Source organism: Bos indicus, chromosome 2 (assembly GCF_029378745.1).
Source record: "Bos indicus isolate NIAB-ARS_2022 breed Sahiwal x Tharparkar chromosome 2, NIAB-ARS_B.indTharparkar_mat_pri_1.0, whole genome shotgun sequence".
NCBI classification, from domain to species: Eukaryota; Metazoa; Chordata; class Mammalia; order Artiodactyla; family Bovidae; genus Bos; species Bos indicus.
In genome coordinates, this window is record NC_091761.1 from 120,809,633 (window position 1) to 120,827,613 (window position 17,981).

At 42.4% G+C, this 17,981-nt stretch overlaps 2 protein-coding genes across 14 annotated transcripts in view; one reads left to right on the forward strand and one right to left on the reverse strand.

Annotated features, from left to right (window-relative positions):
- The window catches only part of S100PBP (S100P binding protein), a 33,649-nt gene extending 23,725 nt beyond the window's left edge, over positions 1-9,924 (reverse strand). The window contains exons 1-7 of one of the 13 annotated variants that reach the window (XR_011562245.1): positions 9,803-9,916; positions 7,319-7,360; positions 4,228-4,344; positions 3,782-3,884; positions 2,662-3,512; positions 2,154-2,242; positions 676-779 (exon numbers count right to left, since the gene is read on the reverse strand). Coding sequence is in view for 12 of the 13 variants with exons in the window: in XM_070774382.1 (XP_070630483.1) it covers positions 676-779; positions 2,154-2,242; positions 2,662-3,512; positions 3,782-3,839 (1,102 nt within the window). In the remaining variant the exon portion in view is untranslated. The other 12 variants (XM_070774382.1, XM_070774398.1, XM_070774391.1 and 9 more) reach the window with 12 other exon arrangements.
- Positions 9,925-10,110: 186 nt separating this feature from the next.
- The window catches only part of YARS1 (tyrosyl-tRNA synthetase 1), a 32,164-nt gene continuing 24,293 nt past the window's right edge, over positions 10,111-17,981 (forward strand). Inside the window, exons 1-3 of the mRNA XM_019978913.2 lie at positions 10,111-10,308; positions 14,930-15,076; positions 15,204-15,379. Of these exons, the coding sequence (XP_019834472.2) occupies positions 10,252-10,308; positions 14,930-15,076; positions 15,204-15,379 (380 nt within the window). The 5' untranslated portion in view covers positions 10,111-10,251. The remainder of the gene's footprint in view (positions 10,309-14,929; positions 15,077-15,203; positions 15,380-17,981) is intronic.

Here is a 17,981-nt window from a genome sequence, read left to right on the forward strand (position 1 = left end):
CAATTCTTTCATCAGTATTTTCTAACCTCCATACCTTCAGTATAATTTACAAGCTTCCCTTTAGGAACTAATAGTTTAGGATGAACAAAAACATGAACATGAGGCCTGGAGAAAGAATCTAGCCATTTTGGTTTACAACAGCTTTTAATCAACTAGGAAAAACTCAGACTGAAGATTCTGAACGGTAGTCAACCCTTCCAAGAGCTTTTATTCAGATGCCAAGATGCAAGATGGTATCCAAAATACCTGTTTTTTACTTTTAAAGGCTGAAGGCAACAAGGATAAAAATTTCAAAAAACAAACAAACAAAAAACCCCAATGATTACTAAGCAGTGCCTCGTTGTTGTCATTTCTACTATCTTTCAGACCAAAAAAATCCGAAGCAAAAAAAATCCCAGACAAAAAATGTCTGGTTATAGACCTCAACCATGAGGGAGACTCTTTTCATGTACTGGTATGAGTTGCCTTGGATGCCTCTCTAATACCAGTTAGCCAAACAAGTTTGAGGATTATCTGGTTAGGCAATCCCTTAAAGTGAAAACCTTTGGATAAGGAAATTACCTTTCTCACCAACTTACAAAAATTCAAGATGATCTCCCAGTTTAAGCTATATCACACTGGAATAAAAAAGTCTCATCATATTTTTTACAGGCCATTCTTTGGTTACCATGTTACCTTGGTTTGAATCCACTGGGTCTTCTATATGAGCAATGACATTCCTGAGATAACTTTGCTTCTGCTTTTCCAGGTCTGACGGTGAAAATGTCGGAACATTAGTCCTTTAACAAAGCAAACCAGGAGGAAAAACAATTGGTTAGAACCATGAATATAGTGCTTTGTACAGAGAAGTCATATACTGTTGATGGGTTGTGTGTGCTTAGTTGCTCCGCTGTATCCAACTCTGCAACGCCATGGACTGTAGCCCACCAGGCTCCTTTGTCCATGGGGATTCTTGAGGCAAGAATACTGGAGTGGGTTGCCATGCGCACCTCTAGGGGATCTTCCCAAACCAGGGATCAAACCCAGGCCTCCGCATTGCATGTAGATTCTTTACCATCTGAGCCACCAAGGAAGCGATGGATTAGAACAACTAACTCTCAAAACACTAAGATGCAATGACAAAAGACAGTGTTAGTCACGTAATGCAAAGCTGCAATCAAGCATAGAGCTGAGGAAAAAAGATACAACCTCCTGTTAGCAAGGTATAGCAAAGTGAAGACTACCTACTCCACAGAGAGAGAAAGCATTTCGAGAAATTCAAGGTTAGTAAGGAAATAACTAACTTCATAGAGCCACACAAAAACTGAGTAAGCTAAAGACCAAAAAGAATCAGCTAGATCTGGCAATCTTTGCTCATGCTGATCACACTGTACTGAGTGTCTGTGGATGAGATCGTGAATTTATTATTGCTCCAAGTAGCCTGACTTGTGTACCTTGGTATAATTTTCATTGTATGCAATTCACAAAGCTCCTCGAAGTAACCCAAACAAAACAAAGAGAAAAAAACCAGAAAACTGGGATTAGGGGGTTATAGTCAATTTTAGCCTTATCTGTACTACTGAAAACATTTAATATCTGTAATCAAATTTTTAAAAAAAATCTCACTGTAAGGAAGCACATATGACACAACCTAAAAAAATAGCTTTGCTAATTGAAAAGGCCCATGGAAAGATACTGCCATCTCCTGGCAACAAGAGAATAGACTGAAAAGGTAACCCAAATCTGCAACCTCTATAAAATTTTTTCACCAAGGACAGATATATGCAAGTTGGGAGAAATGTTTAAATGACTTTCTATAGATGTATCTTAACATTTTTGTTAAAATTATTCTAACTTCCTATGCCTGTGACCAGGCTTCCCCACACATACGAAAAGAAATCTTACATTTATACAGTGCTTTCACTAAAGTCTTTTTCTTTCTTAAAAATAACCCTATGAGGCAGCAGAGAAGGCATCATTAGCCTCATTTTACTGACCAAAAAACTGAAGTCATTTGATTTGTCCAAGGTCACATAGTTATTGGTAGTTCCAGAACTTCAAGTATTCTTACTCAAGGTGCAGGGCTTTTTTCCCACACTAAGGAGAAACTCAGGAGAAGAAGAAAGCAACTGAATTGAACCAACAAAAAACAGAATATTTCACTATGTCCTTACCTCGTTTTGGCTTGCAGAACAGGAATGACTTTGCCTAGTCTTTTTTCATGGACCTTTAGCTTCCCAGAATCCTTGTCAAGAACATCCTGCTTTTTTCAGAGCAAGGAAAGATGGCCTTAGTTATAAGAAAATAACTGAAAATAGTACTTAGGGAAATATTCTTGAACTAAAGGTTATACAAGCATACTTGTGAACTTTACTGTACCAGGTACCAACACAGGTGCTTTAAATGAGATAATGATAGTAATCTCAAGAAAAAAGTAGAATAGTAAAATCATCTTATTCAATAAATGGTTAATTTTATATGTTACTATTATTTTATTAATTTTCAATATACTATAAAGTACTACTTAATCCAATTTACAGATAAGAAATTGTGAGGAAACAGAGAAGCTAAATAATTTGCCCAAGGACACAGTGCTAGTTAGGCTTCAAACCCCAATTTATCTGAATACAAAGCTCTATTACATAGTTTCATTCCTCTCTTCACCTTGAAAAACATACTTACCTTGCTGGATGAACTGGAAACTGGTAACTTCATTTCAAAACTTGATTTATATGATCCATTTCTCCGGGATGACCCTGTATTAGGAGTCTCTGAATGGTCCAAGATCTGAGAGAATACAGGCGTAGCTTTCTTACTGTCGGACATATTTTTATCAGAGACAGTATGCTTAAAATTACTGTTTGAAGAAGGGAGTGGGGGCCCATCAGAGGCAGAGTTATCGGGGCTGATCCCTTCAGATTCTGTGCAAAGTGTGCTCTCGTTTGGGCTAAGATCATCTTCTCTCATCTCTTCCCCAAGGGAGGAGGGTTTTTCAGTAACTCTGGATGTAACTTCGGACACGTAAGTCTTGTCCTTATCAAGTGCAACATCACAAACTGTTGGATCAAATGGTGCAACTGTAACTTTTATAAGATTCTTTTCTAGTGCAAAGCGTCTGTTCAACGATTTAGCAGGAGTTGGTCCATGACCAACTGATGTAGTTAGTTGAGGTAGTTTGAATGTGTCAGGGGTCTCAGCTTCTGGTCCCATGTTGTACGGTGAATCTTTCTCTTGGGGAGTGTCAAGTGGAATTTGACTCCCTTTCTCTCCCTTCTCAACATTCCTGCTGTCATCACTAGGCAACCCTCCTCCCCAAGGAAAGTGCTCATTTGATAGGTCATCATCCTTCAAGAGTTCCTGAATCTGTTCCTCTGTGAAACTGAAATGGCCATCATCTTCTCCATCAGATAGCTCCAGCAAGGAGTCATCCAATTCATCCTCATCCAAGGAACTCCAAGAAAAAGGAGCATTGTCTTTAGGCAAGAGAGAGGTACCAGAAGACTGTTCAGAGGGCACTAGTGAGCACATCATATCTGGAGAAATAAGAGGCAGTTTCACTGAGAACAGGAAATACCCTTTTATCAACTCCAATCTGCTTTAGAGAGTTATGGTGTCTTAGTATTTCAAATTCTTTGCACTATGATTTGTAACATGAGAAAGTTTTAAGATATTTAACTTTACCAGAATCATGGAAATAGGTATCAGAACAATGAGATTTTTTTTTCCTATCAAAGTGGCAAAAATTAAAATGACAAGATAATCTATTTTGGTGAGAATGTGAGAAATAAGGATTCTCACATACTATCAGTGAGAGTGTAAGTCAGTACAATATTTTGTAGAGAGTAATTTGGCCATAGCATCTGACTCAGCAATTTCACTTCTGGAAATTTACCTTGCAGAAATACCTGTACAAAGACACACAGATACAGTTACAAAGGTGTTCAAAGCAGCATTATTCAGAACATCCAAATATTGGAAACAAGCTAGATGTCCATCCCCAGACTGTTCACTAAAATCATGGTGCATTCATCTTATGGAATACTTTACAATTATTTAAAAACAATGAAGTGGATCTGTATGTACTATCACTGGAATAATATTTATAACATACAACAAAACAAATACATACATATAAAATGTTTGGATTTTCACAGTGTATACTTTTTAGAAAACACACACGTATTACTTTTGAAATTTAAAAAGAAACAACTGTATGCATACAAGAAGAAAAAAAATTGTCTTTCATACTGTGTGGAGCTGCTGGTGTGATCTCTGCCTTTGCCACGAGACCAAATGGAAAAAGGGTTCAGCTCCTGCTAGCTGTTCCTTTCAGGAGACTTGTCAAAATGATTGACTCCCACCTTCCTGCAGGCACAAAGAAAATTAGAGGATCTTCTCATCACTTTCAACTCTGCTAATTACAAAGTCAACTGCATTATGCTTTAAGGCGCTCCATCTATTAATTTCGATCTTGATATTTTTTAAAATACCACAAAGTTGGATTCTGAGTCAAGAACATCAAAGAAAAATCTTTAGAGGAAAAATTATGCAACTTAAGGAACTAGTTTTCTTCCTCCCAACAATTTATACTTTCTTAATATCATTCACTCTAGTAGGATGAGCATGGTCTTGAGAGTCTAAAGACCTAGGCTACAGTCCTGGTTCTGTCACTAACTAGTTGTGATAATTTGGGCAAACCATTTAACCAGGGACTTGTTTCCTCATTTAAAAAATATAGAAGGGACAGAGAACTGGGATTAGGTGATGTCTAAGATTCCACCAAGATCCAAAAGTTGTAGTCATGACCATACATACAAAAACCTCATTTTCAATACATACATAAACACAAAGAACAGGTCTAGAAAAACACAACACAAAATTGATGATTATAATAACCTGCAGGGGCATCAAGAGAGGGACAAGGGGAGACTTCACTATTTTACTTGATATTTATATATACTTGTGTAATTAAAAATTAGGTCTTAAGTAGCTAATGACGGACCTGATCTCTCATTATTTTCTACATGGCAAAAGTGATAGAAAATTTGGAAAATTCTTATAGCCTTTTAACTGTAAATTCTTCCCCACTCCACTTCCCTCTCTAAATTTTAGTTTTGGCTCATGCATTCTTTCAGAAAACATTTTCTGAGCTACTATCAACACACATGACTGAGCTAGATAGTACGTCTCTACATGACTTCTAATAAATAAAGATATGGATTCCACCCTCAAGGAATGTATAATCTTCTAATAGAGACAACACTCAAGTTATGCACCAATATGAGAAAACACAAAATGGTTTGGGCAATAAAGCACTAGAGAACTACCTGAAGTAATGTATGTTAACTAAACTCATTGTTGCAATCATCTTGCATTATAGGCGTATGTCAAGTCATGTTGTAAACCTTAAACCAATACAATGTTAGTCAGTCGTGTCCAACTCTTTGCAACGACTCTTTGCAACTCCATGGATTGTAGCCCACCAGGCTCCTCTGTCCATGGGATTCTCCAGGCAAGAATACTGGAGTGGGTTTCCATTTCCTTCTCCAGGGGATCTTTCCAAACCAGGGATCGAACCTGGGTCTCCTGCATTACAGGCAGATTCTTTACTGACTGATCCACCAGGGAAGCCCCAAACTAATACATTGTTATATGGGAATTATATCTCAATAAAATAGGGGAAAATTAAAAAAAAAAAAAGCCTTGCTCATCTTAGAAATTAGATAAATGGGACAAAAAGGGAAAAACTATTAAGCACCCATACTATAAACTACGCACCGAGAGACACATTTTACAACTCTAACTCATGTTAACTCTGTAACACAGGTCTTATCAAAGAAACTAAACTGTTATAGTTAAACTTAAGAATTGCTATGACTTTTTATCTTATTTTACCAATTTTTTAGCAATCGTGGAAGAGTTCTAGGCACCAGCCTTCCCAGGTGGCCCTAGGGGTAAAGAATCTGCCTGCCTATGCAGGAGATGCGAGAGAGAGATGCTGGTTGGATCCCTGAGTCAGGAAAATCCCCTGGAGTAGGAAATGGGAACCCACTCCAGTATTCTTGACTGGGAAATCTTATGAAGAAAGGAGCCTGGCGGGCTATAGACCATGGGGCCACAAACAGCTGGACACAGTTGAGTGACTGAACACACACTCTAGGCACTGAAGCAGGTGTCTCTATGAAGAAAAAAGTAATTTTTCTGCCCAGTGACTGGGTTATAGAGTAAAGTTATTTCTTCAGGCAGCAATAGAAAAAAGGTTTACTTTTGAAAAATGTTTCCTTTACTTAATAAAGTTTGTGCTTATCAAGCACAAGTATGACAGACACTGGGGTTAAGTAGCCATTTTCTGAGAAGTCACTACCACCGTCCTACTCCTTCCAAAAGTCTAGTTCTGGGAGTTCCCAGGCAGTCCAGTCAGGTAAGGATTCTGCGCTTCCACTGCAGGGGGCTTCCACTGCAGACGGCTTCCACTGGAGGGAGCATGGGATCCCACACATTGTGCGATGCAGCCAAAAAAACCAAAAAACAAAGGGTCTAGTCCAAGCACTTGCTTAACCAAATGAAGAATTCGATACATTTTCACTCTTGGGAAACTAAAGTTCAGAGGCATTTAAGGTACCGAGTATACAGAACTAATATGCTAGAACAAGGATCCAAACCCAAGTCTAACTTCAAAGGCAATGTTTTTTCTTGCTTTTTCTACCATCCTTGTGATAGACTTGCCTGGAGTCAGTCAGCAAATGGCAATCTTCTACATTCAGTAACTCTAATATACTATGAAGGATGCAGACATCAGAGGGCTTGTAGTCCCTTGGCAAAAATGATTTAAGCCACTGTATTACGCACAGGCTCTGCTTGATTTCCCAAGTGGAATGGAAGAATGTAGGAATGACCTGTGAATGTGGTCAAACCTCAATGGGAAAAAAAATCATTGCTTGCTAACTTTACTGTGCACACACAGGACCAACAGTCTCCATAGCCACCGAAAGCCTCAATTCCTTTGCCACATGACATCCAGAGGCACAGAGCCAGCTCTTCTGAGCTTTCCTCACAGAATGCTCCAATAGGTCTAACTTTGCTCTAAATTTGTATGCTCTTAAAAAAATAAATAAATAAATAAATTTGTATGCTCTTAGCATGCAAAACAATATCATAAACATATATTTAACTTGCACAAATCATTCTCTTCACAATTTTATTACCTCATTAAAATTTTTTTATAATAATTGAAAACATATGCAAAAACAACGTAATAATGAATACCCACATACCCATCGCCCAGCCCCAACAACTATCAACCCGTTGCTAATCTTGCCCCATCCACTTTCCCCTTTACCAGATTATTTTGAAGCAAATCCCAGGCATCACATCATTTCATCTGTAAATAACAAAAATTCCTTATCATAAAATATCCAGTTCATATTTCCAGCTATTTTTAAAATGTCAAATTTAAAAAAAAAACAAAAACAGTATGCAAGTAAGGTCCATACATTAAAGTCAGCTGATAAATCTTGTATTTTAATCTACAGATTCCCATCTTTTTTTTCTAGCAATTTGCTAAAGAAACAATAACGTAAACTGTGTATGGATACAAACATGGATATATTATAAAATTATAAAAACATGCCATTTCAAGATAGTGATTACTTCTGGTGGTGAGGAGGGAAGAGGAATGGTAAGGGGGCGTGAGTAGCTTCAATTCTTTTTGTAATGTTTTATTTCTTTAAAAATCACTAACAGGAAAAGACCTAAAACAATAAAGCTGAGTGGGGGTTTAATAGTACTCATTATTATGTTATATGGTGTAACTGTAACTTTTATATGCTTGAAATATTTACTAATAAAACCATTTTAAAATTAAGAAGCCAGTGGGGAAACAATGATTACATTTTGAAGTTTCAAATGTCCTCTCAAGTAAAATAGGGACCATCATAGTACCTACCTCATAAGGTTGTTGTAAGAATTATAAATGAGATTATGAACACAAAAGCACTTAGCATACTACAGGCACAATGTAAAAGATAATAAAGTGAAGTTCCACAAAGATGGCCTTAGTATTTGCCTGTCTGCCATTCTACCATCACCTGCCTTTCCTGGCACTTGCTTTGTAGTAATCTTAAATACGAAGATCCTGGGACTTCCTTAGCAATCCAGTGGTTAAGACTCCATGCTCCCAAAGCAGGGGGCTCGGGGTTCAAACCCTGGTTAGGAAACTAAGATCCCACATGCCACCACCAAAAAAAAAAAATTTTAATAAAATATGAAAATCGTATTTTTAAAGGAAAAATATATTTCCCATCTCCCGTTTCTCTCTTAATTCTCTGTGACCCTATTCTGTCCTTCCATGTCTCTCTCATCTGTCCACCCCCTTCTTCACACTTCAGTTTACCACCCCCTCGCTCTGTTCTCTAACCTGGTTGCAACCTCAGAAACTAGCTCCCTTTCTATTTTTATCGTACCTAAGAAAACCTATTGCCTTAAAACACAAAGCCTTATATTATTCAGGCCACTAAAACTGCAACACCAAACACAACCTCATACCCCTTTCAAGGCTCTAAAACCATTACCAAGCTGGATCTGACAGGTTTGGCCAAGGGCAAGGATTATTTCCAAAAGACCCATTGATCTTTGAGCTTTGATTTCCAACCTTTCCTATGTGCAATACGTGTGAGACATACAGCATTAAAGACACTCGGTAGCCTTTATCACTCCATGAAACGGGCATAAAGTTTAAGCGAAATTAAACTGAACTGCAATTATCTGTAAGAATTCTGCAGACACTGCAGGAAAGAAAAACAACTCGGGCTGCAAATCTCTGCTTTAGGTAACGGCTCACTTAGATAAGGGTGCCAGGACTTTCCTCCCACAGAAACCAAATACTACTCAGCCGAAGCAACAGGTTTCTTTTTAAAAAGAAAATGTTTTTTAAATGATTTAGACAGGATTGCTAAAGCTTGAAGCCTCTAACAAACCCATCAAACTGGAAATTAGGTTGGGGCAGCAGATGGGCAATTCAATTACTTCCTCTCCCGAGCCCACCAGGCGGTGCCAAGTGCCCGCTCTCCTGCCCTGGAAGGAACTGGTGGCACCTCCGATCCTCGAGTGCTTGATCGCAGTTCGCCCAACGCAGCATACGGCTTGGCCGCCCCCAGCTCTTCCTAAGAAGCTCTATAGGCGCCGTACTGCACTGCCCTGCGGGCAGGGCCTTCGCACTCCCCTCCTCCCCCAAAGACCAAGAATTCCCGCCTCTCCACGGAAGGCGGGAGCAGCTCGGGGCTTGCTTCCCATTCCCCCAGCAGGAGCCAAAGCAGCCCCTCAGCAGAGCGGCGCGGTACACCCTCATCCTGCGGATGGCTGCCCGTCCCACACCTCCACTCTCCCCTGGGGCGGGCCACCCTCTCTCCGCTGCCTACCCGCCCGCAAGGCGCGGCCGGAAAGACAGCAATTTTTTGCCTAGCAACACCCTCCCCGCCTCGGGGCAGGGGACAGAGGCAACCCCCACCGCCACCTCCCCACCCCCACCGGGCACAGAAAACGGACGTCGTTCGCCCCTCTCGGGTAACCAGACGGCACCCTTTGCCTGGGCAGGGTGAGGGGCATCTACCGTCCGCCGACGTGAATGGGGGGGGGGGGCACAGACACTCCCCCCTCCCGCCGCCATCACCTCAGAAACGAAAACGAGCCCTTCTCCCAGCAGGGTGAAGGCCTCAACCCCTCAACGGGGCGGACGGCATGCGCGGCCCTCTGGAGATGCAACAGGCGCCCCCCTCCCCCTCCCAGCCGAGGCTCGCCGACCACCGCTCCTCCCTCAGCTGTTCACCTCCGGAAGCCGGGCCAAAGCCTAGGCGAACGACTGCGCATCACTCCGCCCCCTGCGCCATCTTATCGCCCCCTCCCCGACCTCCCCCACCCCGAGGGTGCCGGGCCAGCGCCAGGGGGAGGGCAAACAGGCAATGATTGGCAGGAAACCGCCCCGCCTCTCAGAGGGTTGCGCCCGGCGCAGGCGCCGAAACCCCGCCCTCAACACCGCCTACCCCCGCCTACGGGCTCCATCCCTTTTCGTTTCATCGACCCGCTCGACACTTGGCTGTTACTGGCTACTGGTAGGAGGAGAAGGGTGCAGGCGGATCAAGCCGAGCGACGAGTTGAGCTGATGCAACCTAACCTGGACCCGCGTGACAGTTTCCGGCACGCGGCAGCGGCGGCGGCTGCGACCGAGAAAGGGGCCTGGGTGCCGGGCTAACCGCTGGAGGCTGCAGCGACAGAGCCATGGGGGACTCTCTGAGCCCTGAAGAGAAGCTAAGCCTTATCACCCGGAACCTGCAGGTCGGGCTTCGGGGTTGAAAGTGCGCGGTTGGGGGACTGGGGGCCGGAGGTCCAAGTGATCCTTAGCACCTCTTACGGGGTCCTAAGTAAGAGGTGGGGACCCGGGATTCCGCGCCGAGGCAGCTCGGAGAGAGATTGCAGTCCCTGCTGCCGGTCGGTCAGTCAATCCATCACTACAGAAATCACAGTAGTCACACCTCCTGAGTGCCATTACTTGTGTTGAGCCAGGCTTTGAATCCACGCCACCCACCCTATTATGTGCCAGGCGCGGTGCTAAGGTGCTGGGGGGTACGTCAGGACCCTACCCTCCCAGAGCATGTCTGGAGGAAATCAGACGTTTGCAAGGACCCAGGATCCAGACATTTAATTAAGTCGAAACTAGTGCTGAAAGGTGCTTTACGCGGAGATCTTTATTAAAAGGAAGTTAGGAGGAAGGCTGCGGAGAGTGTTCAGGGAAGGCTGAGAAATAACCTCTAAACTGCCCTGAGGGATACGGATCACCTCTTCACTTTACCTATGTTTTGCTGGTTCCAGAAACTGCAGTAGTAAAAGTTAACCAGGATAATGGGGGTTAAAAACGCATCAGGTAGAATAGAGGGAACCCAGGTCAAGAGCCAGAGGGGAGAAAGAACTCTGTGGTTCTGAGAGAAGGCTAAGTTGGAGTAAAGGAAGCAAAGTGCAGATCAAGCACTTAGAAAATATTTACATTGCTCATTCTCTTGACTCTCTCAGGCCTCTGTTGTCACATCATCTGTGGCCTTTATTTAAATAACAAACCCCTGCCACCAAAACTGCCTTATCCCTTGCTGCTGCTGCTGCTAAGTCGCTTCAGTCGTATCCGACTCTGTGCGACCCCATAGACGGCAGCCCACCAGGCTCTCTGTCCCTGGGATTCTCCAGGCAAGAACACTGGAGTGGGTTGCCATTTCCTTCTCCAGTGCATGAAAGTGAAAAGTGAAAGTGAAGTTGCTCAGTCGTGTCTGACTCCTAGTGACCTCATGGACTGCAGCCTACCAGGCCCCTCCGTCCATGGGATTTTCCAGGCAAGAGTACTGGAGTGGGTTGCCATTGCCTTCTCCAACTTTATTGTCTAGATATTTACTCTACCTTTTTTTGTTATTTCTCCATAGAACTGATCACAATCTGACAATATGGTACATTTTTCTAGTTTGTTTAGGAGGAGCAGGCAAAGACCAGGTCATGAGGGTGGTGTTGGCGATGTTTGACAGTGGGGTTTATTCTGAAGGCAGTTTTTCTCTTTTTATAAGATACAATTCACATACCATAAAATCCACCCTTTTAAAGTGTGTGGGTCAGTGAGTTTTGATGTAGTCACATGGTGTTCAATTACCATCATTATTTAATTCCAGAGCATTTTCTTCATCAAAAATAGCCTGTACTTATTACTAATCACTGTTCAGTCTTCGCCTCTCCCCAGTCCTATGGAACCACTGATCTGCTTTCTGTCTCTAATTTGCCTATTCTAGGCATTTCATATAAATGGAATCACAGTATGTGGACTTTTATGTCTAGCTTCTTTCACTAGGCTTAATGTTTCCATGTTTCATCCATGTTGTTACACTTACCAGAACTCTGTTCCTTATTACAGCTGAATAATATCCCATTATATATTGGATTCCTGGATCGGAAAGATCCCCTGGAGAAGGGTATGGCAACCCACTCCAGTATTCTTGCCTGGAGAATTCCATGGACAGAGGTGCCTGGCAAGCTACAGTCCATGGGGTCACAAAGAGTTGGACACAATTGAGCAACTAATACTACTTTTATATGAATATACTACATTTTATTTCTCCGTTTGTCAGTTTATGGACCTTTGAGTTATTTTCACTCATAACTTGATCTTTTTTTTTTGTCCACACCACACAGCATGTGGGATTTTTTTCCAACCAGATATTGAACCCACGTCCCTTGCAGTGGAAGCACGGGGTCTTAACCACTGAACCAGAGAAGTCCCATTCTCATAACTTCATCTTAACCAGAGATTCTTGCATGCTTCACCTTAGCCAGATTCTTTGTTTCCTAGCCTCTCTCCATAAGGAGAGGTTAGGGAGAAAAAACACACAAAGCTAGTAGCATTGATTTACTCAGGTTTTAAAGATTAAGTGATAACGACCTTTTTTGAGTAGTAAAAACTCCAAGTGTCTGCATAGTCAGGGGCTTGAAGGATGCAGGATCAGCCTCGCAACTGGCTTGGAACATACGATTTTAACAAGTCCTGCTAATAGATATTAAACCAGCAAAACAATTTTTGTCTTTCATGACTTCCAATAGTTTCCCCAAACCATCACCTGAAGAAACACTAAAATCTCTTGTCACAGCATACTAGCCTATTGGGCTTCCCTGGTGGCTCAGCAGTGAAGAATCTGCCTGCAATGCAGGAGACCTGGGTTCAGTCCCTGGGTTGGGAATATCCCCTGGAGAAGGGAAAGGCTAACCACTCCAGTATTCCGGCCTGGAGAATTCCATGGACTGTATAGTCCATGGGGTCTCAGAGTCGGACACGACTGAGCGAACTTTCACTTTCAGTAGCCTATTAGGATTTTTCTAATATTGTCTTAGGGCAAAGGAAATTATTAAATAAACCATTTAAATAGGCAAATGAGTTAATCGAATTTTGTTCTGAAGACCTCTCTGGCTTCCTTTTGCGGTGTGGATTGAAGAAAACGAATAGATTTGGGGGACCTGTTAAGCTATTACAGTTACCTTGGTGTGATCTAATGATGGCCAAGACTTCGTTGGTTGTGTAAAGGTGGAAAGAAGTAGGAGGACTTAAGAGCTGTTTGAGAGTAACTTTTGCAACTCAGTACCATTTACTGCACTAGGGGTGAAACTGTAAGTCAAAAAGATGCCTGGGGAGTGAAGGAGAAAGGTGAAAGCGTGAGTTTAATTTTGAACATGTGATTGAATTAACTGGGTTGATAACAAGTACATGTTCTATATAGGTGTGAGCAGAAGATTTGGTAGTTACTGGGGAGACCTGGGTTCAATCCCTGAGTTGGGAAGATTCCCCTGGAGGAGGGCATGGCAACCCATTCCAGTATTCTTGCCTGGAGAATCCCCATGGACAGAGGAGCTTGGCGGGCTACAGTCCATGGGGTCGCGAAGACTCGGACACTGAGCAACTAAGCACAGCACACAGCACAGCTCATAAGTAGTAATTGAAGCAACTGAAGAGGATCAGTTACGGAGAATGTAGAGTAAAAAGAGATAGGCCCCAAGGATTGCTAACATTTAAATAATGAGGAAGACAAATAGCTGCAAAGAAATCTGAAAGACAGAAGCCAGAGAAGTAGGAGGAAAACTAAGAGTAAAATAGAGGAAACCCAAAGAGATTTCCATGAAGTGAGGACTAAAAAGTATTCATTCAATTTAGCAACTTGGAGGCCATCTATGATCTTACCAAGAGCATTTTCAGTTGTGTGATGCTGTGTGGAATTCAGACTGGAATGGGAGATAAGGAATGGAGAGCAGAAGAGACACCTTTCAAGAAACTGGCTGTGAAAGGAAGGAGCATGAGCTGAAGGTAGTTGGAGGGGAAGATACGGTTAGGGACAGTCTCCGTTTCCCTAAAGTCACTGTCATTACACCAGAGTGGTACTAGCACCAGCACCAGCTTCCTTTGGTTCTCACTCAGCGCTGAGAGCCTGGCTAGACCTCCCTGCTAACTCTGAGTCTGGACTCAGTGAAACGTACCTTTGTTTTCCTTGTCACAGGGTAAAGGATGAGCAGGTGTTGTTTGGTTACTCAGTTGTGGCTGACTCTTTGGGACCCCATAGACTGCAGCATGCCAGGCTTCCCTGTCTTCACTATCTCCCAGAATTTGCTCAAAGTCATGTCCTTTGAGTCGGTGATGCCATCCAACTATCTCCTCCTCTGTCGCCCCCTTCTCCTCCTGCCCTCAATCTTTCCTAGCATCAGGGTCTTTTCCAGGAATTGGCTCTTCGAATCAGGTGGCAAAGGATTGATTGGAGTTTCAGTATCAGTCCTTCCAATGAATACTCAGGATTGATTTCCTTTAGGATTGACTGGATCTCATTGCTGTACAAGGGACTCTGAAGAGTCTTTAGCACCACAGTTTGAAAGCCTCAGTTCTTCGGCACTCAGCCTTCTTTACGGTCTGACTCTCATGTTTGTATATGACTGCTGGAAAAGCCATAGCCTTGACTATGTCAGCAAAGTGATGTCTCTGCTTTTTAATACACAGTCTAGGTTTGTCATAACTTTTCTTCCAAGGAGCATCTTTTAATTTCATGGCTGCAGTCACTTTGGAGTGATCACTGCAGTGATTTTGGAGCCCAAGGAAACAGAGTCTGTCACTGTTTCCATTTTTTTCCTCCATCTATTTGCCTTGAAGTAGTGGGACTGGACAACTGAAGCGACTTAGCAGCAGCAGCAGCAGTGGGACCGGATGCCATGATCTTCGTTTTTTGAATATTGGGTTTTAAGCCAACTTTTTTACTCTTCTTTCACCTTCATCAAGAAGTTCTTTAGTTCCTCTTTGCCTTCTGCCGTTAGGGTGGTATAATCTGCATATCTGAGGTTATTGGGTTGAGTGAGGTGGGACACTGCCATTAAAGCAGCTCTTCTGCTTCCACTACAGGAGGTTCTCGGGGAAGAGAAGCTGAAGGAGATACTGAAGGAGCGAGAACTTAAAGTTTACTGGGGGACAGCAACTACAGGCAAGCCACATGTGGCTTACTTTGTGCCCATGTCTAAGATCGCAGACTTCCTGAAAGCAGGATGTGAGGTAAGAACTAATATTATAAACCGAGCAGTTGCCCTTGAGCAACGGCCAAAAGAGAGACTTACTCGCTTGTTTGGAGGTACTTGAACAAATTCACATTTTGGTGACCCCTTTTATCTTTTCTGTCCAGGTAACGATTCTGTTTGCGGACCTGCACGCATACCTGGATAACATGAAGGCTCCGTGGGAGCTTCTAGAACTTCGAACCAGCTATTATGAGAATGTGATCAAGGCAATGCTGGAGAGCATTGGGGTGCCCTTAGAGAAGCTCAGGTTCATCAAAGGCACTGATTACCAGCTCAGCAAGTAAGTGCTCCACCCTCCTCGCGGGTCTGGTGCTTCTAGTTACCGCCTGGGGAGTCAAGGCACTCTAAATTTGGATTCGAAGGTGCTGGGCTCTCCTTGTTAAGAACCATTAAAAATTGTATACACTTTGTCCTTTTAATTCATCTATCAAAAATCTACTGACTAGTAAATGCCTAGGTACCATACTATTTGCTGGGAATATAAAAGTCACCACAACAAAGTCTTTGGCCTTGTAGACCTCACAGCATATGGGAAAGTGGCAGCCTCCCTTTCTCCTTCCAGACTCAGCAAATAGTAATAAAAGAAATGTGAAAAAAAATCACATTTGTAACATCAGCATTCATATAATTTTTTGCTCTAATTTTTAAAAAATTATTTATTAGGCTCTGCCAGGTCGTAGTTGCAGCATGCAGGATCTTTAGTTGTGGCATGCCGGATTTAGTTCCCCGATCAGAAATCGAAGCCAGGTCCCTCCATTGGGATTACGGAGTCTCAGCCACTGGACCGCCAGGAAAGTCCCTGTGCCCTAATTTTTTAGCTTCCAGTTTCCTAAGTAATCCTCCCTGCCCACTGCCTCATAGCCTCCACATTATTTTTTTAATCTTTCAAATAAGCCATGTATCTCTATAATGGTCACTTTTACATTTAAACCCTTAGACCAACTTTTTAAAAGGTAAGCATTGTTCTATCCTATTTCACAGATACGGAAAGGGATTCAGATTTAACTTTCCCAAGTTCATGCAGCTAGTAAGTGTAAAGGCCATGATGTGAACTCAGATCTCTTGCTTACAAGTTGATTTTTATTTCATCTAACGTAATTTTCTTTATATTCCCCACTGTTGGACATGTAGAGTTTTAAATAAAGCGTATACCTCAGAGATATTGCAGGTTTGGTTCTAGACCACCTCAGTAAAGGGAATGTCACAATAAAGTGAGTCACATGAATATTTTAATTTCCTAGTGCATATAAAAATATATGAAAATATGTGTTGGACTTCCCTGGTGGTCCAGTGGTTAATACTCCCTGCTTCCACTACAGGGGGCATGGGTTCAATCCCTGGTCAGGGAAGTTCTGCATGCTGCAACTACATGTGGACAAAAATAATAAATAAAAGTTATGTTTATGCAGTACTATAGTCTGTTAAGTGTGCAATAGCATTATGTCTAAAAAAGTAGTGTGTGTGCCTTAATTCAAAAATACTGTGTTGTTAAAAAATGCTAACCATCATCTGAGCCCTTGGTGAGTCATAATTTTTTAGCTGGTGGAGGGTCTCTCCTCAGTGTTGATGAATGGCAACCGATCAGGGTGGTGGTCGCCAAAGGTTGCGATGACTATGGCAGTTTCTTAAGACAACAATGGAGTTTGTCACATCAATTAAGTCTTTCACAAACAATTTCTCTGTAATTTGTGATGCCTTGTGATAGCATTTTACCCACAGCAGAACTTCTTTCAAAGTCGCAATTAGTCCCCTCAAACCCTGCCACTGCTTCATCAACTAAGTTGATACAATATTCTAAATCTTTGGTTGTCTTTTCAACAGTCTCCGTTGCATCTCCACCAGGAGTAGTTTCTATCTCAAGAATCCACTTTCTCTGCTCATCCATAAGAAGCAACTTCTCATCCATTTAAGTTTTATCATGAGATTGCAGCAGTTTGGGTTCCACTTCTAATTCTAGTTCTCTTGCTCTTTCCATTATATCTACAGTTACTTCCTTCACTGAAGTTTTGAACCCTTCACTTCCACCTGTGAAAATTGGAAGCAATTTCTTCCAAATCCTTGTAATGTTGATATTTTGCCCACTTCCCATGAATGACAAGTTTTGTTGCATTTCTAAAATTATGAGACTTTAATGTTGAAATTGCTGTTTGAGCCACAGGCTGCAGAATGGATATTGTGTTAGCAGGCATGAAAATAATGCCAATCTCATTGTACACCTCAATCAGAGCTCTTGGATGACCAGATGCATTGTCAATGAGCAGTAATGTTTTGAAAAGAATCTTTTTCTGAGTTTTTGTTGTTCAGTTGCTCAGTTGTATCCCACTCTTTGTGATCCCACAGACTGCAGCATGCCAGGCTTCCCTGTCCTTCACCATCTCCCAGAGCTCGCTCAAACTCATGTCCATTGAATCGGTGACACCATCCTACCATCCAAGCATCTCGTCTTCTGTCGTCCCCTTCTCCTCCTGCCTCAGTCTCTCCTAGTGTCAGGGTCTTTTCCAGTGAGTCAGTTCTTCACATCAGGTGGCCAAAGAATGGAGCTTCAGCTTCAGCATCAGTCCTTCCAGTGAGTATTCAGGACTGATTTCCTTTAGGCTTGACTGGTTTGATCTTCTTGCAGTCCAAGGGACTCTCAAGAGTCTTCTCCAACACCACGGTTCACAAGGCTCAATTCTTCAGAGCTCAGCCTTCTTTATGGTCCAGCTCTCACATCCATACGTGACTATTGGAAAAACCATGGCTTTGACCATGCAGACCTTTGTCTACAAAATAATGTCTGTGCTTTTTAATATGCTGCCTAGGTTTGCCATAGCTTTTCTTCCAAGGAACAAGCGTCTTTTAATTTCGTGGCTGCAGTCACCATCTGCAGTGTTTTTGGAGCC